General features: G+C 41.2%; 1 protein-coding gene across 1 annotated transcript in view; it reads left to right on the top strand.

Annotated features, from left to right (window-relative positions):
• Positions 1–9,433: 9,433 nt before the first annotated feature.
• Positions 9,434–21,902, top strand: part of LOC141004318 (protein NLRC3-like) — a 59,832-nt gene continuing 47,363 nt past the window's right edge. The window contains exons 1-3 of the mRNA XM_073475749.1: positions 9,434–9,700; positions 9,758–9,996; positions 17,068–17,190. Of these exons, the coding sequence (XP_073331850.1) occupies positions 9,434–9,700; positions 9,758–9,996; positions 17,068–17,190 (629 nt within the window). The remainder of the gene's footprint in view (positions 9,701–9,757; positions 9,997–17,067; positions 17,191–21,902) is intronic.

The following is a 21,902-nucleotide window of genomic DNA, read 5'->3' on the forward strand; positions in this document are numbered from 1 at the left end:
TCTTAATTTTAAAGCACATATTTCCCACCTCCATTACTGTAAGCATGTAAATAAAAAACATCTGTGCTGGTCATGAAAATAAAACAAGAACAACCTCCAACAGTGAAGTAAAGTAACAACTTCTGAACAGGGAGGGGAAGCCTCCAAAGGAAGGGCCCCTCCAGATGTGTCCTAACATCATCCTATAAGCGAATTAAGTACGCACAAACAGTGGTTTGGTGTAGTTTAAGTCACCGGGTGAAACAGTCCAACCAGTATGTTTATAATGTTCTTAGCTTAGAGCTGTAACATTCAACAACATTCAACCGTGTTGAATCAAAAAGGAGATATCACAGTTTTACTTTCCTCTCATTGTCACTCACGTATGCACCTCAGGTCATACTCTCCTGAGCTCGCTGGAATCTCCGGAGCTTCTCTTTAGCTCGCTCAATGTCTGTGGCCCGGTTCCAACATCTTGGGGAGCCGCTGGTCTGCCATGCGTTTTCTCCCAGCTTCATGCGGAGTGTCACGGCTGTCTAGGGCGCGTCGCCAGGTGTATTGCTCGCGTTGGTTCCCTCGTCGGCTGTTAGTATCCCCTTCTTCAGCATATCCTCCGTCGCCTCATCCGCATTGTTGTATGTGGCAGGTCCTTCTGGATAAAAAACTCGGAGTTTAGCGGGTGCAGGTGTTTGGAATCTGAGTCCCCATTCTTTCAACACCTTTCTCAATGGCGCATATTCCTTCCTCTTTTTGATGATTTCTGCTGGGTAGTCGTGGTCAAAGTAGACTCTTTTCCCGTTGATAAGTATCTCTCTTTTTTTCCACGCCAGCTCAGCAAGAGTTCCTTGGTTTTGTACATGAGTTAATATGTGATCATGGATCTCGGGGCTGCTTGCGGTGGTGGTTTTGGTCCTAGTGACCGGTGGCACCATTGTATTTTGAGGTCAATGTCCGGGAGTTGCAACTCCGACTTAATGAATTTCTCCAGAAACTCACATGCGTCATTCCCCTCCTCTCCCTCGGGGATCCCGAAGATGCGGAGGTTGTTTCTGCGGGAACGGGTTTCTAAATCCGTTAACTTGGACACAATGCGCTCTTGCTCCTTCAAAGCCAGGAGAAGCGCGTCCTTCGCGATCACACTCCACTCCTCCACCTCGGCCACTCGGGTCTCCACCCCCTCCATCCTAACCTCCGTGTTCTTGAGTTCTGCCCCGATCTCGCTTAGTTTCTGGGTAACTTCTTCTTTAAAGTTTCCGGGCTCTTCCCTCAAGTCTCTTTTAATTGTCTCACAAAATCCGCTCAGTTCTTTTTTCATGTCCAGGTGGCTTTTATGTCAGCGCGGATAGCATCCAAGCTAGCTTGTAGGGGGTCCATGGGAGCATGCATGTTAGCTTCACCTGTATCGACATCTCCTGTCGCCATATGCTCGTTTTCTTCACCGTTTGAACTCGTTGTGGTCTTAGCGTTTCTTAGTTGGTATTTCCCCATAAGAAATCACAGATTTAAACAAAGTAGTTACTTTAAAACAGGGGAAATGTCGGACTGTTCAGGGAGCTCTCGAACTACACCACCAACCAGATCGCCGCCATGACCGGAAGTCGAAGATCTGTATTTTTGCCTCATAATTACTTCAGAACATATTTTTAACAGCTCTTCCAACGCTTTTATTAATGATTACTTTTCATGACCACTTGTTGCTAACAGGGCAGGTGGTTCAAGTTATGCCATTCTTACCTCTCACATGAGCTTTTCCAGGCACAGCCACAGTTGCAGAGGCAGGTGGCTGTGTCCAATGTGTCTTCCGTCTTTGGATGACAACATCACTGTCCAAGGACTCACTGATGTTTGGGGAAGATGGGGAAATGATGTCATCTTCATCCATGTTGCCATCGTCATCCTCGTAATCGTCCTCCAAAGTAAATACTTTTGGTTGAGCTTTGATCAAATAGAGGATAGATGAGACAAAGATCAGATTGTTATGAAGATATATCACACCTTTCATTACAATTACATTACATTTTTCAGATACAAGTTGCTCCCAAATCACTCACATGATTTCTTCTTTCCCATGATTTGCTCATGCAGGAAATTGCGCTCTTGCTCAAGATCCTTTATTATTTTTTCTTGCCATTGGATCTTGGCTTCTAGGAACTCCACTTTGGAGATTGATCCTTAAAAAAGAAAATGAGAGCAGGATACAAAAAAGATTATGATTTGACAGTATTGAGTGAGTGAGTGAGAGAGAGAGAGAGAGAGAGAAAGAGAGAGAGAGAGAGAGAGAGAGAGAGAGAGAGAGAGAGAATGACATGCATGCAACAAAGGTAGTGGACCAGATATGGTGTGTGCCTTAACTTGATTTGTAAGTACATGTATACTGACAAAATCTGCCAACAACTTTAATCTCAGGCAAAAAAATCACTAGCAATAAATGAAACTCTGTAATTTTAGACAACAAAGACACACTGCTAGAAAATGAGAAATCATTACCTGATCCAATGCTGCTTATGCTGCTGCAACTTGGAGCAGAGCTTCCTTTATCTTCAGGGCCTACAGTATGGCATAGGTACAACAAAATCAACATATGAATAGAGGACTTTAAATGTTTAAACACATTTGGACAAGCTAATTATTTAAGTATTAAAGTTACTTGAAAGTTGACAAAGAAAAATTTACCATCCAGATCATTTTTGGCCACCTCTGTCATCGAGTCATCTTTAGGGACTTTTAGGGACATTTCTTCTTGGCCTTAGGCTGTAAAAATATAAATAAATTCATGTCACTATAACCGGCAAAAAATGAAACTTAAATAATCTACACAAGATTCAAAAGCTCTTCTTGTTCGAATGACTGCATAGTGCATAATTTATTTTTCATTACAAAATGTGGTTCATACTAAAGCATTACATATGCACCTACATTCACGTTTTATGTTTATGTTACTGTTTCTTTCCTACTATTCACCGAGCTCAAGTGCACACTCACGCACTCAGCTAGCTTAACATTACATTAGCTAATTAGCCTACACACTGCATTAAAATAGGAGGGTTTACTACTTTTTAACTATGTAAACAGCCCGGGGACGGGTGTTATGATGTGCTTACAAAACTCAGGGGGGGTTTCAATTAACAGGCTAGCGCTTAATTTACCATTTTTGTTACACGAATTTCCCTCTTCACTCTCCAAGCGGTGAACGAAACGGCAAATAGCCACCTTCTCCAGATCTTTGACGTGACTAGTGGCTCCCTTTGGATGATTGGCTGAGGATGTCACATGACATGATTGGTAGATCGTTATGTCAATCATTACTCTACAAAGTGGGTCACTTTGCCCCATTTTTTGATGCAGGACTGCCAGGCTGTTTACACAACACCGTTTAGACATAAAAGAAGAAGGGTGCGCGGGGCAATATTATGATCTTTGAATCTGACATTATTCCATAGGTATACAAATATGTTGTTGTGTTACGAGTTTTTGAGTCGAATACATTTTAGACAGTGCCCCAAGGAAAACTACAAGTTCACCAGATGGTTAATGAAAGAAGGCCTACTTCGAAAATGGATGAAATGCCCCTCTTGCTCTCATGTTACGAAGTTGAAACGGCCCTACGGCAGAAAGGAGGCAGCATGGTGAGTAGAACAACTAGACATGTGCCTTATTTATTAATTTTCTATGTGTGTGTAAGCATAGGGGAGTGTGCAGCATGCAGCCATCCAGTTATATCTGCTAGAATTCAGTGCCAAATCCTATATTTTACGACAATTTTTTTAATACAGAAGCTATGAGTGGTGTACACACAAAATATGCTAAGTCACATCTAGAAAGTCACAATGCAAATCACACACAGCTGCAAATTTTAATTTTTAAGTAAGCTACTGTTTATTTGGTAGAGGTAGGGGTGTTAATGTTTCCACGAAGTTCTACATGTGTACAAAATCTGAAATGAAAAATGCCTTTTTAACAATTTTAGATCACATTCCTGGTCATATTGTTCACCTATTTAACAATAAATGCTACCAATCGGTTTGACTTTAAACTTGTACAAGCACAGGGATTAATTGAATGATATCACCCTTTTCATGCTGCGTGGCACGAAAGCACAAGTGGTGACAAGTAGAGTAGAGTAGACACAGCTAAATTGACTCAAATGTCTAACCCAATTTAAGGTGTAACAGTTGTACATATTAGTAGGCCTAGAAATGGGACTGTTCTGTTGTGCTTTGAGATTGCATGGGGGGAGGGAATCACAAGGACTACTAAGAGTACAAGTGCACCTTGTTCAATCCCAATCTTAGCTGTTTCAACACCTATACGTAAACATCTGTGTCCCCCTCTTCATCTTCATTTATGTTACATTTCTATTTAGTGAAATCAGCACAGTATCGTAGGTTTTTATTTTGTTACATTAACCTTTGGATTTAATCATCAGGATATGCCGAAATTCCTGTCACAAAGGGAAAGCGGTGTTGAGGTCCATCCGAAGTGGCTCCATGTTTGAGAATTCTCACATTCGACTGCATACGTGGATGCATTACATCTACAGGTGCGTGGTTTTACATTGTATAATAACAAAAGCCATCAAAGAGAAACTCTAACTTAAACCATAATGTTTTCTTTGAATGTTCTCACTATACTGTTAGTTGGGATGGGTCCTATAAGAGCCAATGCTTACGAGACATGAGTCTATACAGTATATGGTAAGAATTCTGAATATTGGTCGAATTTATCAAGTATGTGTAATTCTATAAGTACTGGGTTGTGAAGAGTCCAATGTAGTACAAAGGTCTTGTGGATTTTAAGGTTTTAGGTGGTTCCCGGAAATTGTCTCAAAAGTACTCAATTCATTGAAAAAAAAAACCCACACAAGTTCAAAAGAACTTAACTTTTCTAAACAGACACTTCATTGTGCTAATTTACTCAGCATCCATTTTTTCGGTTGTTTCTTAAAACTCTTCAAAGATACAGCAGATTTAATTTGTTTACACTCTTGTATTCAGGCTATGAGTATCTGCTGTGTCTGCAAATGGGACTGCAAATGAGAAATTGTGGTTATAATTATGGTTATAAAAAGACCAATGACAACTTAAGAAATTGGTTTTAACCCCCCACTTCTAAATTGTGTCATTGAAATATTTATCTGGTTGATCTATTACAGATTCGCCCAAGGCCTTCGACTGAGACAAGTGGACATGCTGCAGGAAGGAATTACTCAGAGTTCTACAACTCTGAGTAAACTTGCAGACAAGCTGCGGAGAGTTTGTAAATCGAGAATGAAAATAATGAGAAGAAGAGACAAGCAGACTGTTGGACAAAGAGCAGAGATTGTTATGATAGATGAAAGCAAATTTGGCCATAAAAGAAAGGTATGAAAGTTACTTAAACACTTATGAGTATTACTTTGATGCCAAATACATGTGTCTAAAATGTGTATTTGATGTTGGTTAAGTCTGTGCTTAACTCAGCTACTGAAAGTAGAGACAATATACATACATTTAAAACCTGTTTTTGCCTGAGGTGCTTGGAGGTGTATCTCCTTTATCTCGAGAAGTAACTACTGCATTATGGAATAAGATACATTGTAGTTCATTGATGCAATAGAGGGGAATGTCGGTTTTAGAAAACCACATTAGTCCTACACGCCAGAACAGTTCAATATTTGTAAACAGGCACCACTACTCCAAAGCTAGAGAGAACTTTTACATTTTTGACTTATGATTTATTCTCTCCCATTTCCCACCATTATTGCAGAATCATTGTATTGTGAGTGCCATTGTCCTCATTTTGAAATATTTGCTCTTGTGAATTTCAGTACAACAGAGGACGGGCAAGCAACAGGAGTTCCTGGGTGTTCGGAATGCTAGGGATTAAGGATGACAGGAGGAGACCCATTCTTAAGATTGTGCATCACCATTCAGCCAGGCATCTCTTGCCTTTAATAAAGAAGCACGTTCGTCGTGGAAGCTCAATCATTTCAGATGGGTGGAGGTCTTACCGCCGTCTTCAGGATGAAGGTTACAATCACCTGACTGTCAACCATCAAGACTTTTTTGTTGACCCTGTTACAGGTGCACATACACAAAACCTGGAGAGATTTTGGGGTATTTGCAAGTCAACTATCTGGAGACAAAGAGGGAACCGCACACAAAAACTGTTGAGGGATCACTTAGATGTAATTGAGTGGACTTATTGGCGTGGAAACCATCACAATAACAGAACACTTGGAATGCTTTTGCATGACATTAGGAAAAAATATCCAGTATGAAACCTGTCTGAAATGTAGATTCAGATATCAAGTTGATATTTATACTACGAGTCAAAAGTTTTGACACACTGAATGTACTGTTACCTCTGAGAAAAAGACTATTATCATGGACATGAAGGGCAAAGGCCAACTCCTTCCCTTGTTAAAGTATTAAAATGCAAGTGAGCTTCTTTGTTCAGTTAAAATTCTGTTATATTGTATTGGAAAAGTGAAATATTTGTGCACAGGGGAAATAAATCACCTGATGCAGTAATTATAGAGCAAGTTTAGGCTGTGAAAGTGCAATGTTTATACAGTTCAGTACATTTGTTCTAAGCTTTGACAAATGTAGTTTAGCTGATAAAGAGCTATAAAGTTCATATTGAGCTGTGCAGGTTTTATATTTCTATATTATGCAGTTAGATTTTTTTGTAAGCAGGCAGATTTGGTTAAAGGATCACACAGATTTTCAACAATAGAGTACCTGTATTATCATACAATATGACCTGCTTATACATTTGATACCATATTGTATGACATGTTTATATACACTGATACTTGTCAGTGTTTGAATTTTCAGGCAGACCCCATTACCTGTAAGTTAAACTACACAGCAAGTTTGGGCAGTATTTGTTGTCAGCCTTGGGAAAACCTGAACCAGTGGTTTAATAAATGAGGTATTTGTACTTGTGCTGTCTTTGTTATTCTACCACTGAATGAGAGGGAACCTATAGATAGATCCATTTTTTTCAAAGGTGTAACCCATCACTTGTTCATTGCAGTAGTTATGTGCTATAATATATTAACTAAGTGTGAAAAGGAGGCAACTTTAGATTCGGGAACATGTGTTGGTTAATAAGTGTTCAACTACTAGTGAATTAGTAATGATCAAGATGTCACTTTAGTATGGGGAACATATTCTAAGTAACAAAGACTTAATTTAGAGTTATTTGGACACTATTAACACTTGTGTAGTTTTGTGTTTTGTTATGTAAGAACAGACCATATTCATTAAGTGTTATTAAGGGAGAATAACTATTCTTGTGGTACTACCACCTTATAAAGTCCATACTAAGCAAAGCATATTGAGATCGTAATTCATATACAACAACTTCCTTACTTACTACTAATAAGCAATAATTCTGAGGTTATTGAGGTAAAACTCTTAGTTAATGACTTACTGGTTGTATAATAAGGCCATGCAGAATAATGCATTAATAAGTACTTAATAATGACTAATTAGGAGCCAATATGTTACTAATTTGCATGCTAATAAGCAACTAATTAATGGTGAATAGGTGTACCTTAATATAAAGTGTTACCAAAATTTCCTTCCTCATCATAGTGGTTTTGCAGTAAAAACTGAAAAATGAGCACTGCAGGTAGAGCTTAATTAAAAGTTGCTCCTGATCGGCTGGTGACTTAGTTACCCAATGCATCCTTCATTTGATTGGTTCAAAGGCAGTGGCCATGAGGTAGCCATGACATTATACAGTTGTAGAATAACCAGCAGGAGACCATTGATGTGTGGAGTGATTTTGAGGACACTACACTGAATAATAGTGAAGTTAAGCAGTGAAATGGGTCTATACGATGTGCAATTGGTAGGGGACTTATTGGGTTTCAAAATAAGTGTTATCTGCTCGTTCCTCAGGGAATCTGGGAGACGACCCTGTTGAAAGGCCTCCTCATACATAGCTAAAAGAGGTTCAATTAATTTATCTTTAAATATCTTATAAATATCAACTGGTAGACCATCAGGGCCTGCAGCTTTACCTCCCCTCATATTGGTAATAGCATCAGCGATTTCTGAGGCATCTAGTTTCCTATCAATATGTCCTTTAAAATCATCTGGTGTGGAAAGAATATAAAGATCGTCCAGGAATTCAGATTGTGTTTCCAAATTTTCTGTGGATTCGGATGTATATAATATTTTAAAGTAGATGGAATAGGTATCATTAATTTCCTGAGGGTCTGCTGATATTGCTCCACTATGAGTTTGAATTGCAGTAATTGCCCCCTTCTGCATCCAATTTCTTTATTCGCCAGGCCAACAATCTCCCCGGTTTTTCACCTTGATCATAGTAACTCTGTTTGAGCCGGATTAAACTAATTTCTGCTTTCGATGTGGACAATTCCTCGTATTGGGCTTTAAGTAACGTTAATTCTTGTTTTGCTTTTGTGGAGCCATCCAAAAAGGTCTCTCTTTCCAATTGTCTAACTTTGTGGTCAAGCTCGTTCATTTTTAATTTGAGTTTGTTTTTGAACTGGTATAAGATATGATCATGCAGACTTCCGGTTCCAGCAGGCATGGAGTAAGCGTGTTTCCGAAGGGCTCCACTCAACCCCAAACAATTTTATCAATAATTATCTGAATAGAGTCCCATATCTTTGTGTTTGAGGCATCCGAAGCTACATAGCGGAAAGCCAACTCAACAACAATGCCGAATAAACTGAAGAAAAGTGAGAAAATGACGATGGAGGGTGCCGAACATTTCAGAGCAGACCACGATGCTAGCGAGGGAGGCGGCAAAGCTAGTACCAGTCCACCTAGCATTCAAGACATCATGGAGACGTTTGTTTGATACTATTGCGCAGACCTTAACACAAGTGAAGGTGTCTTTGACTGACATCCCCGACAGACTCACTGAAACGGAACAGGCTGGGCGCACACGAAACCCAAATCGCTATCTCGGAGACACGCTACATGGAGCTAACAGCAGAATGCAAGAGGCTACGGGAGAAGACGTGCATTTTGGAGGCTCGCTCAAGACGTAATAACATATGTATAGTTGGCATCCCAGAAAAGTCAGAGAAAATCGGCTGACAGATTTTGTAGCAGAGCTGCTCCCAACACTCTTGGGAAAGAAACTTTGCCGAGGCTATAAAAATAGACAGAGCGCACCGAACATTACAGAAGTCAAATAATGAGAGACCAAGAGCATTTGCTGTGCGTATTCATCACTGCCAAGTAAAGGAGCGCATTCTGAGCCTAGCAAGACAGTTGACGTTGGATTATAATGGGAAAAGAGTCTACATATTTCCTGGCTGAGGATATACTGAAGCAGCGACATCGCTTTGACAGCATTAAGGCTAAATGCAAAACCAAGGGTGTCAGGTATGGATTCCGACATCCTGCCACATTTATTGTGACAGCAAAGGAGGGAGGAGAAGCCAAGATGTTTGAGACACCTGAAGCTGCGGAAACTAATCAGAATGCGAGTGGACCCCTGCCTGGTTGCTTGGATTTCCAGCTACCTAACCGACAGACTGCAGTATGTCAGGCTAAAGGACATCAAGTCTGACACTGTGGTCAGCAGCATAGGAGCTCCGCAGGGGACTGTGCTGTCCCCCCTCCTCTTTATTCTGTACACAGCGGACTTCTGCTACAACTCTGAAACGTGCTACATCCAGACATTCGCGGATGACGCAGCCATCATGGGGTGTATCAGAAACGATGAAGAGGAGGAACACAGGAGCCTGGTGAGGAACTTTGTTGTCTGGTGCCACACAAACAACTTGCAGCTCAACACCTGAAAGACTAAAGAACTGGTCATCCACTTCGGGAGGGACAGACCCAGACCGAGACCAGTTCTATTGGGAGCAGAGGAGGCGGAGGTCGTGGAGACCTATAAATATCTTGGGCTGTGGCTGGACAACAAGCTGGACTGGATGAGCAACACAAAGCAGCTGTACAGGAAGGCTCAGAGCAGGATGTACTTCCTGAGGAGGCTACGATCCTTCAACATCTGCAGGAAGCTCTTGTGTATGTTCTACCAGTCTGTGGTAGCCAGTGTTCCCTCCTATGCTGTGGTGTGCTTTAACTTTATTCTTACAGTGTTATTTCATATTTATTTATGTATACTTTTTTATTTATATGTATGCTTTTCTACTGTGTGTGTAACAGTGCTGTGAGTGACATGGAGCTTCAATTTCCCTGAGGGAACCTCCCAAAAGGGTTAATAAAGTCGTCTGAGTCTGAGTCTGAGTCTGAAAGCTACCTGTCTGCTACTGTTGACAATTGGCAGGCTGGACATAGAGCGATCTCGTATGACATAAAGGAGGAAAGTGGTATGGTTGCCGGATCCACGTCGGAAATAAAAGTGCAACGTTTTGGGACATTTTAATTACACCGTTGAAATATATGTGAAGGAATCACTTTTGGACTAACGGGGTGAGTGGGATGTGTACTGTGTTGCACAAAGGGGACGAGGAACAACGACGTTGCATCGGGCATAAGTAAACCAATGTGAACGTAAAATGGTGACGTTTTCACCCTTTGGAGTGAGTGTTCATGTTTATGTTCTTCGTTGAGGGGGTTCAGGGAGCACATTTCTTTGTCACAGATGTTCTCGTGGGGCTTAATTTTGACAGAGAGGTTTTGGATGTCACAGACTGTACTGCAGATGATACAGAGAATATCAAATGAGTGATATGAATAAGGCACACGGGGACGGCACAATACGTTTGCTCAGCTGGAATGTACGCAGATTGAATAATCCAGTTAAAAGACATAAGGTTTTTACCGATGCCAAGCGTTTACAAGCTGACATTCTTTTTCTTCAAGAGACCCATGTTAAACATACGGCAAGAGTGCTTATAAAACCAGTGCGGGCAGCCCAAGTATATCAATCAAATTTCACTACAAAGACGAGGGGAGTGGCCATTTTCATTAGGAAGCATGTTCCATTTATTCATAAACAAACTATATCGGACACAAATGGCAGATACATAATTGTTATTGGGGAAATAAATTCAGTTGATACTCTGATTAATTTGTATTGTCCGAAGTATGACGATCCTTTGTTTTTTAAAAAGGTAATAGACAGTATTCCTGACCCTACTTTGTCTAAAGTAATTATAGGTGGGGACTATAATTGTGTCCTGAATTCATTAAAAAATGCACATCCAAGTCGCACCGTTAAAAGTAAATCAGCAGCCATGTTAAATAATTATCTAAAGAATCTTAATCTGGTTGATGCGTGGAGAAGCTTACACCCGCTAGATAAAGAATACTCCTTCTACTCAGCAGTACACAAATCATACTCCAGAACTGATTTATTTGTCATTGACGCCAGATTATTGCAGTTAGTAAAGGCTGTGGAATATCATGATAGACTGTTTTTCTGACCATGCTCCCTTATCATTGGATCTCAACTTAAGAGTAGACAAAGGCTCATACAGTTGGCCATTTGATAATTCATTACGGATTGATAAAAAAAGTTTTTTACAGAAAACGATATAGGCAATGTGACAGACTCAGTCCTATGAGAATCATTTAAAGCTGTCACCAGAGGGGATATGATATCCTTCCGGATAAGAAAAAAAAAGAAGAAAAAAGATTAATGGAAATTGAACATCTAATTACAGATTTGGAGACAGACTATAAATCAAAATTGGACCCAGAAACGCTAAAGAAAATTATTTCACTTAAAGGAACTTGGGGCAGGATCCGTGAAAAAATAAACATGCATTTTAAGTTTTTTAATGCTAATGGGTGATGAAACGTTCAAAACCAAAAAGAATGAGCCCACCCATGTATTTCTCCATTGCCTTGAACAGGCTGTGTGCTGCATAATATACTGCAATTCGGTGTCCGAATTTTCCGCGCAGTCTTGTGGACGTGACGTCAGATGACGCTGAATGTGCATCCTTGGATACGGGAAGAAGACAAGCACGGTGGACCCAAACTAGTGTTTGGGTAGTAATGGATTCTGCTACGGCCAGCAAACGACCCACCACCACACAAAGTCCACTAAAAAGTCATACTAAGAAGAAAACAAAGGTTTTATCAGCGGCATGTCATGAGTCGAAACAAAATTATGACCAAAGCCGGGCTGGCACCCAAATAAACATTGGATATGCATTTGACTCATGGAGGCAGCTTCAACTTGATTTGGGACTGAAAACATATGCTGACATGGCTCATTTCCTAGTAACCAGGTAAGAAAACATTACAGGTCATGTTTAGAGCTTGATTTGAAAATCATATGAGATCACCGAGGACTCGGAGTGACCTAACGTGCAAAGTAGCGTTAGCTACAAACATGTAACTTAGTCCACCGCTACACACAGCAATCCCGTATCAGAGACGATAAATTTGTCCCCCAATATGCTGTCTTTGCTTTCGCCTGTGCCTTTCAGACTGCATCAACCGTAACGGTAAATTGCCGCGCTTGTGTGTCGCTACACACAGCGAGCTGGCTTCCCGGCTGCTTCGTGTGTGTAGGGGATAAGGCATCAGCTGCACTGCTGTGAAGAGTTTATGTGTGGTCCCGCTCCATGCTGCAGTTACCCTAATGGAACCAACGTCCGTCGTGTCACTATTGAGTCTTATTTCTTGATCCTGCCCCAAGTTCCTTTGAAAGTGAATATAATTCAATTCTTTTTAAGACAATCAAAGTACTTCATCAGGTTAAGCAAAAACATTTCGAATTGACAGACAAACCCCACAAATTAGTTGCCCGGCAAATTAGAAAATTACAGGCGACACGAGCTATACATAGGATCCGATCAAAAGATGGTTCTATTTCAAGCCAAAGCTTTAAATAATCATTCTGTTGAATTTTACAAAGTATATAAATCGAAAGGAGAGATAAATGCTGCTGCATTAGATACGTTTCTGACGAACACTGATCTTCCTAAGTTAAGTGAGGAGGCTAGGAATTTATTAGAAGGGGATATCAAATTGGAAGAGATAAATGAGATGATCACTCAGTTGCCTAATAACAAATGTGCGGGACCAGATGGTTTTAGTGCTGAATTTTACAAGGCATTCCGTGTGACACTCAGTGTCATATTGCTTCACATGATCAACCATTCCATACTCCAAGCAGAACTTCCACCAACATTATACAAGGCAAATACAGCTTTAATACCAAAGCCAGGAAGGGATAAGCTGGAGGTCGGTTCTTATCGCCTAGTGTCCCTTATTCCCATTGAAACTAAAAAAGTGAGTAAGGTTTTGGCAAATAGACTTAAAAAACATATATGTTCAATCATACACAATGATCAAACCAGATTCATGCCAAACAGACACATACAATCCAACTTAAGACATCTTTTCAATATTATATATAACAAACAGGACACAGAGGCATGTCTGATCTCGCTCGATGCTCAAAGAGCATTTGACCAAATTGAGTGGCCATATATGTTTTCAACCCTTGAGAAATTTGGATTTGGAGATAATTTTATGAATTGGGTGAAAATCTTATATGCAAAACCAGCGGCTTTAGTAATTACTAATCAGACTGTATCAGATCCTTTTAGGTTACATCGTGGGACAAGGCAGGGATGTCCCCTGTCCCCCTACTTGTTTGCAATAGCTAAGAAGTTTAAATTCAGCCATTCTGGGAGAAAATATTTGACTTTCTGTCTGTCTATGAAGCCAGATCCACTAATAACTGTTTTGGGGGCCACACTTAATAAAGCTGATAAATTTCAATCTCAAGCAGTTTTATTTATTATGGTATTGGCAAAAAAGGCTATTCTTAAGATGTGGAAAGAGTCGGTACCCACTTTTGAGATGTGGCTTAGGGAACTGAGCAGTGTATTACATCTGGAAGAGCTCAGATATCATTTAAACAAGAAGCCTGAGTTATTTACAAAAAATCGGAATCCAATTAAAACTTTTATGACTAGCAATGTTTGATAATCTTATAATTTACCAGTTATTTCTGTTTTCCAAATATAAATTTACCTTGCTCATGTTAACATCATTGTATTATTGTAGTGAGCCTTCTGTTTGCCTTTGCCCCATGTGCCTAAGTGCCTAAGTGCCTTTGCTTCGTAAACATAACCAACATGATACGTCTGACATCCAAATACCAAAACACTCTCTCGCTTTTTTTTTTCTTTGTTCTCTTTTTTTTGGCAATTTGACATCATTGGTTTACATGTTGGTGTTGTGTTCGTTTATTTTTAATGGTATGTTCTTTGTTAACTTAAAACAGTGTTAGAGGAAATTTGTATCGTAATGCAGAGGGTACAAGGAATCCTTGTTTTGTTTGTTTGCCTGTAGCTACCTTTTTCCTTGATAACCACTTGTACTCAGTTTGACATGCTGAGAATTTCGTTTATACAGTGATTGAGGGGTGGGGGGTATTCTGCAAGCACAATTTCTGTTTAATTTAGACACATTTGTGTATTTTCGTTAGTTAAGTATGAATATGGTTGGTCAAATAACTTTATTTGAACTACAAATTACAGGACCAGCCATATGAATGTTCACCCTGCTGTAAATGGTTGTTTACCCTTTTGTGAAAAAACAATGAACACGTTTAAAAAAAAAAAGATATGATCATGCCTCTGATGTACGCCTTAAAGGCCTCCCATCTGACAATAGCAGAGGTCTCATCTGTATTTGTAATTAAGAACGACTCAATTTGTGCCTCTAAAAAATTGCAGGAAATTCGAATCGGAAAGCCATCTGGGATGAAATCTCCATCTAGGAGTGCCTTTAACTACCCCTTGGGCTCTGAGTTTAATCTCCTCCAGGGGTCACACAAGTTCAAATCCTTTACATACTGTAACAGCTTCTTCCTACTTTGTATATGAGAGAAGTCCACCCCAGTTGACCGGTCCAATTTAGGGTCTAAAGTGCAATTGAAATCACCTGCTGTGAATAACAGTAAATTGTTTTAGGCTGTCACCTCAGCCTCTCTCTGTGTTGTGTCTGTTGAGCCAGTAAATGACCGTGGACTGCCATCTAATGGCCAGTCTTGGTGAGGGTAGCAAGGTATAAAAAGGAGGAGACTATGAGCCCCATAAGCTCCACCTGTGCGTATCCTCACCTGTGTGCATCTCCATCACCTTTCCCCTTTGTCTCTGCTGGGTTGGTGCGGCATCTGTGCTGCAGTCTCTTTGTTTGGATTATGCATGGTTCTCCGAGTAAGTTTGCCTTTAACCACGTAATGCAATCATGTACCATCTTATGTTGATAAGGTTGCTGCGGTCTGTTTTAAGTTTGTTTTATTGTTATTAGGAGGATGGTTTTCCAGACGGCACCTTCAATATAACAAACAATTAGCTCCCTTGGTATAGTGGAACGAGGTATGTGGACTCGAATTTTGGGCTACTACTTATTTATTTATTTTGAGGGATGCCGCCAATACTGTTTTGACATGGTCGATCGAGTTAATAATGATTTTAAACGTTTTCCAATAAATGTATCTTTATTTTTCTATTGAATGAGGGTTTGGAAATTGTAAATTAAATGTTTATGTATTTAATCTAATCTTTCTTTTTTTTCTGTATTTCTCTTTCATAGTTTTCACGGTGCTACAGCAGATAATAAAATTTAAGCACCCGTTCGAATCTCTCCGCCTCATTTATTGACGCCAAGGGTCCGCTACACCTGCTATAAGAGCCTGACGAATCACACAATAAACAAACCCCCCCACTCACAATCGGCTTAATGCAATAAGTGAATAAAATATATGTAGGCTATATGCGTATCTGTCTGGTTTGTGGGATTAAAACCACGTCAGCGTATAGTGACAATCAGGTTCAGCCTAAGAAAGCATTGTTACCGCGTGCATGAAACAGACAGTACCTTTCCTTAGTAGATGCAAAACATAGATCAGCTGAATGTTCACGCCGTCTGCTGCCGTTGAAAAGTTCAGTCACTGACAGTGGTCATCCCAGTTTAATCCCGCTAGCCGTGGCCAGCCCGCTAGGTTTCCAGTTCTTTGATGAACGACTCCACACCTGCAGGATCAGCAAACACACAAGGTTTCCCTTCGTGGAACAGCCTGAGTTTAGCGGGGTAAATGATGCCGTAGTCTATCTTCAGGTCCCGTAGTCATTGTTTCACACCGTCGAAGCCCTTTCTTTTCTTGTGCAGCTCAGTGGAGATGTCTTGAAAAAACATGACATGGTGGCCTTCATACATGATCTTGCCCTTCCTTCTAGCCGCTTGCATGACTTGGATCTTGTCACCGAAGTTTAAAAACTTCATTATCATGACTCGCGGAACAGAGGATTGTGGCGCACCTGGTAGTCTATGTGCTCTTTCGATAACCAGCGAGGCAGGGAAGGTCTTGGATCCCAAGACGTCGGGTAGCCACTTTTCCAGAAAAGCAGCTGCATTGCCCTTTTCAACTTTCTCTGTGAGATTCACCAGTCTGAGATTTGAACGACGGCTCCTGTTTTCCAGGTCATCCACCTTAGAGGTGAGCTCAGACACCTGCTTCTCCAGTATCGCTATTTTGGTTTTCTCACCAGCAATATCATCCTCTATGTCACCAATACGATCCTCTGCTTGTTCCAGTCTCCCTGAAAAATCTTTAAAGTCCGACTTGATCTCAGTTATTGCAGTCAGAACTCCGTCAAATTTGGAGCCGAAGTCGTTTTTTTCAGGGCTGCAATTGCCTCTAAGATCCCCGCTGCTCCAGGAGTTTGCACATCGGTGGTTAGCATGCTAGCATCCTCCCCTTTTTCCTCGAGTCGGTCTGTCTTATTCTGAGCCTTTTTCTGATGGCCCGAGGTGGTTTTAGGTTGTTTGGTCGACATGTCTTAGATTACAGATACACTTAACTTCAGTTTGATGAAGGAGTGTGTTCGCTTTTAACTCAGGATAATTAAATTTAGCCAATTCCTACGGAGAGCTCAAAAATGCGACCGATCAGCTCTGCGCCATAGCCACTCCCCGAACAGGTCCTTTCTGAATAATTGCACATCTCTCTCTGTCATTGAGATCTTTTGGCCACAGTGCCGCAGCTTCACATTTTATTGAACTCTGGTGTGTTGATCCTTTTCTTGTTGATAGCTGCTAGTTTTTCCAGCAGCTTCTGTGTCTCACGATTAAAAGGAGAATTTCTATCCCTGGTGGTTATTCTCTCAAACAGTATGTATGCGAGACCAGCCTCTGCTGAACCTGGACCTGAGCCCAGCTGTGTGTCCTTCAAGAGTGACCAGTCAATTGATCATTTCATTGATTTTAAAGGGGAAGAAGCCCTCGCTGCTAAAAGGTAAGCTGTTAATAACATTAAAATATCACTGATCTGTGTTTTAACTGCTATTTATCTAACCTGTATGTTTGTTTCAGCATTGATCTTCTTCACTTCACTTCAATTATACTAGGGATGTCCCAGTCAGGTTTTTTTTTTACCCCGATCCGGATCCGAGTCATTTAATATTTAGTATCTGCCGATACCGAGTCCCGATCTGATACTTAGCACTAACTAATATTTTCCTAGATAATACAGCTGCATTAACCCTCTAGGCGCCAGAGTCACATTATTGCGACAGGCAACATTGCTGAATAAAACAGCCCATATCTTTAAATCTATTGCCTTGTGCTGTTACTGCTTGCTACCACTAGATGGCCACTAGATTCAGCTTCAATCCTGACGTCATTTGTGGGTGTGTTTCTATGCAAAATATCTGAGAAAAAAAAGTTTGAAATCCGACACCAGCTGTCAGAGCGGCGGCTGAGCGGCAGATCGGGAGAGGAGAGAGCAGCGGAGCAGTGGCAGGAGCGTGTTGGACAGATACAGAGACAGATGGTGATTTTTGTAATAAAAAACAAAATGCCCAGAGGACTTTACAGTGCGGATGAGGTGCTTGCACAGATCTTTGCTGATCGCGATTCAGAAGGGGACAATTTGCCCTCTGATGACGATCGCTCATCAGAGACGAGTGACTCTGATGATGCTGCAGCTGCACACACTGACACTAGAGATGCACCGATTGCAAAATTCTTGGCCGATACCGATTTCCGGTTTTAGAGGGGGTCTGACCTGTCAAAACCGTTTTTTCCGATACCGATTTTCTATCTAAGAAATCATTATAATCATACAATAGACACCATATTTGCTTGGCTTGAGAATAAAACATCAAAAATAAGAAATAGTGAGTTTCAACAGTGCCCCCTGAGCAGATTTATTTTGAACACTGACCATAACATTCAGTCCAGTTTACAGGTCAATCACTTAACTTATATTCAAACAGTCAGTTCAAATAATATAGGAAAAAACTAAAATATTAATACAAACAAAAGATAAAGTGCACCATACGTACTTGAAAACTGGTTCTCTAAGTAAACACATCACATTTTAGGCCTTTGATTTCTTTTCACATTTCAAAATAAAAGTGCAGGATTACATATAGGCCTAGGATAAAATAAAGTGCATTACATGTTCTTGTCAATTGAAACTGGTTCTCATAACATATTTTTAACATTTGCATTTGACCTCTCTTGACATCTCTAAATAAAAAAATAAAATGAAATAAAAAATTTTTGAAATAAACAGGTAGCTTTCAGTTGTGAACAAAGTGCTCTGTACCACTCCCAGTGCAATCACTTAACCATCAATGGCAGGTTCTTCTTCACAAACAGAAGCATTTCTGCCTTCTCCCCAGAAAGCCTGTTTCTTTTCTCATCAATGACATTACTAGCCAAGCTAAACAAGCGCTCACTATCAATGCTTGTACATGGAGCAGAGAGGTAGGCTTGGGCTAGCGGGGCGAGTGCAGGGTAGTGTGTTTTGTTTTCATGCCAGTATTTCAGTACATCATTTACAGTTTCATCCTCAGATCTCTTGATGGGCAACTCTGAGAGGTAACGCTGTAACTGAGCAGATGCAGGGCGGCCCAGCAGGTGTTCCTCCTCATTGCTAGCATTCTCCATCAGTATCTCATCATGCACAGAAAGCAGTAGGCTTGCCCTTTTGGTTGGAGGTGCGATGGCAGGTTCCTCAGGAGGCTGATCAGGTGTGGGTCTGCTGGCACTGGTGTCCACTCTGTCCAGCATGTTCATAAGTACCCTTTTCACTTCATTTTTTGCTTCTGCTGAGAAGTAGCAAGTTTTGTATCTGTATCAACAGACAAAAGGAATTTTATTTTTATTACACGGCCACATTAGCCAGACAATACATAAATATTGTGCACTCTGTACATACATAAGCAGGCACTAAAATGGCAACACAAATTTTATGTTTTGATAAATCCATGCAAACATGAATCAAAAGCTTATGGACAAATGCTTATTGATTTAAGATTAGTAGTAGTAATAGTAGTTTATAGTAGCCCCCCCTCTCCTTTTTACCTCATTGTACATATGTTTCTGTGTTTATCTATTTTTATTTTTGCGTGTACTTTATGGGAAAGCTTAAATGTCATTGTACCTGTATAAAGACAATAAAGGCTTTCTATTCTTTTCTACTGGGCTAATAAACATCGTTAGTAGTAAGTTGTTACTTGCCTAGGATCCATAGCAGTGGCCACAGCGTACAGTGGATTCTTCTCGATGTCTGCAAACCGTCTCTGGACCGCTTCCAACAGCGTGGCCTTGGCAGTGCCCACACCACGGTCGGTGTCTGCTGCTCTCCCCAAAAGGCGCTTAAGTGCAGTGATTTCAGGGATGACGGCTGCGGCGGTGGCTGACGAGGAGCTAATTGTCTTTGTGAGTTCCTCAAAAGGTTGAAGGATGCTCAACACATTCTCAATTAAATCCCACTGGTGTGTGGTGAATATGGTCGGCAGCTCGTGTTCTGTTGCGTATAAGCCCAGGGCGCGTTTTTGTTCCAACAGCGACTGCAACATATAAAACGTGCTGTTCCATCGTGTGGGAACATCTTGTTGCAAGCGCTTCTTGGGTTGACCCAACTCCGCCTGGATAACGTGGAGTTTCGAGTAGGCTAGCGATGAGTGTTTGAAGTGCGTGACTAGGCTCCTGCCTGTTGCCACGGCGTCGGTGATGGCGCGTTGAGATCGCAGTCCCTCATTCACCGCTAACTGGAGTGTATGTGCCATGCACGGGAGACTGGGGAAGTTGCCATCATCCAGTGCCTTGGTCATATTCCGAGCGTTGTCACGCAACACGACATGAACCCTCTTCTTGTCGATGTTCCACTCCGCCAACATTTTTTCAAATTTGGCTCGTAAATTGTCCGCAGTGTGGGAACCGGGGCTTTCTTCACAGTGTAGCAGGACTTGATGTAGCTCAAATTCATCATCCAGCCACTGAGCGGTCAGACTCAACATTGACATTAAGCTCACGTTAGAAGTCCAAATGTCCGTCGTGAAACTGATAGGAGATTTGGTGGCGTCGAGTAGCTTGCGTATATGGCTTGAAACATTCTCAAACAACTCTGGCAGCGCTTTATCAGAAAAGTATCACCTACTTGGTAATTTGTACCGTGGACTCAAGTGTTTTATCCGGTTGACGAAGCCTTTATCCTGCACTACGCTGAACGGCTGGTCGTCCAGTGCCATGAACTCCATTATTTTTCGAGTGGTGGCTTTAGACTTCTCAACACTCGTGTCGAACATAGGAGCGATGGTGGGGTGTTGTTGTAGTTGCTGTGACTCAGGTACATCCCTCTTAGCAGCCGTGTCTTCTTTATATTTGCTAAACAAGCCCGGGTGCTTCTTTTCCAAGTGGCGTATTAAGTTCGTTGTTCCAAACGTCTTAGGCGTTGATCCTCCACGGCTTACTTTAGACTTACAACCATTACAAATAGCCTGTTTCGGTTCGTCCTGGCACACGGTAAAATATGTCCAGATCAACGACATCTTTTCGGCTGCTTTGGTTCATCTGTCCGCGTTGAGCTGCTGCGCATGCGTATCAGCGTGACCGGCCAAAAACCGGAAATTACGACAGTGACCAGCCGGTGACCGATTGGGCCGATTGGATAGAAAACCGGCGTTTTTAATCGGCGGCCGATTGACCGGTGCATCTCTAACTGACACACAAGCAACACACACTGATCACGGTGAGAGTTTTCTCCGCCATGGTCATGGGAGAAATCGGGCAAGGAGGGGACGTGGGGGTGGCAGAGGGGGTCATCAAAATAGGGCTGTAATTGATGGTGATGGCTGGGAATATTTGAAAAAAATCTACTGTGTAAATATGTTCAGAATTCCGTTTTAATGAATTTTACCTGGTGATATACAAATTAGATTAGTAAATTTACTCCAATCAAACTCCTGTTCCTTTATTTTGAGGATGAGATGATAATATACATTTTTTTTGTGTGTAAATATGTTCAAAAATCAGTTTTACTGAAAGTTACGTAATCCAATATGGCTGCCACCTGGTGACGTCACAATATGCAAATTAGATGAGTAAATTTACTCCCATCACAAACTTTAGGTCATTATGTTTTATTTTGAAAAGTAACTCTCCTCTCGTTTCAGGTCACTTGCCCTTCCTCATGTGCCACCAGTCTGATGTCTCCCCTAATCCCTAATTGTTTCCACCTGTGTTCCCTCACCTGATGTGTCTTATAGGCTGTGTCCAAATTCAGGGGCTGCAGCCCACGAAGGGCGCATTTGAAGGCCAATTACGTCACAACGCTGCGCGAAGGCTGTCCAAATTCGAAGGCTGCTCCACATGCAGCCCACAAAATGCAGCCTTCCCCACCCTCGTTTAGGACGACGCACCGCTACTATCCTTCGCGGCCTCACATATCCCAAGATCCTTTGCGCACCGCTGCTCAGTCCCGAAACAGAAGAGGAAGCAAGAGAAAATGGCGACATCAAGTGGCGCAGACATGACATTCAAATTTAAGTAATGGGTTTATACTCGGTTTTTACTCATTTGAACATCCAACGCCAGATATGTTAAACTTCAAGGGACTATAAAACCTCCAAATTTCAACTTTCAGTTAAAATACGTGACGCTGGTACTGCTATGGTAAATATAGTTGTTATTCACCAATGGGTTAATGTTTATTTT

The sequence above is a fragment of the Pagrus major genome, chromosome 11 (assembly GCF_040436345.1).
Source record: "Pagrus major chromosome 11, Pma_NU_1.0".
Taxonomy (NCBI): domain Eukaryota; kingdom Metazoa; phylum Chordata; class Actinopteri; order Spariformes; family Sparidae; genus Pagrus; species Pagrus major.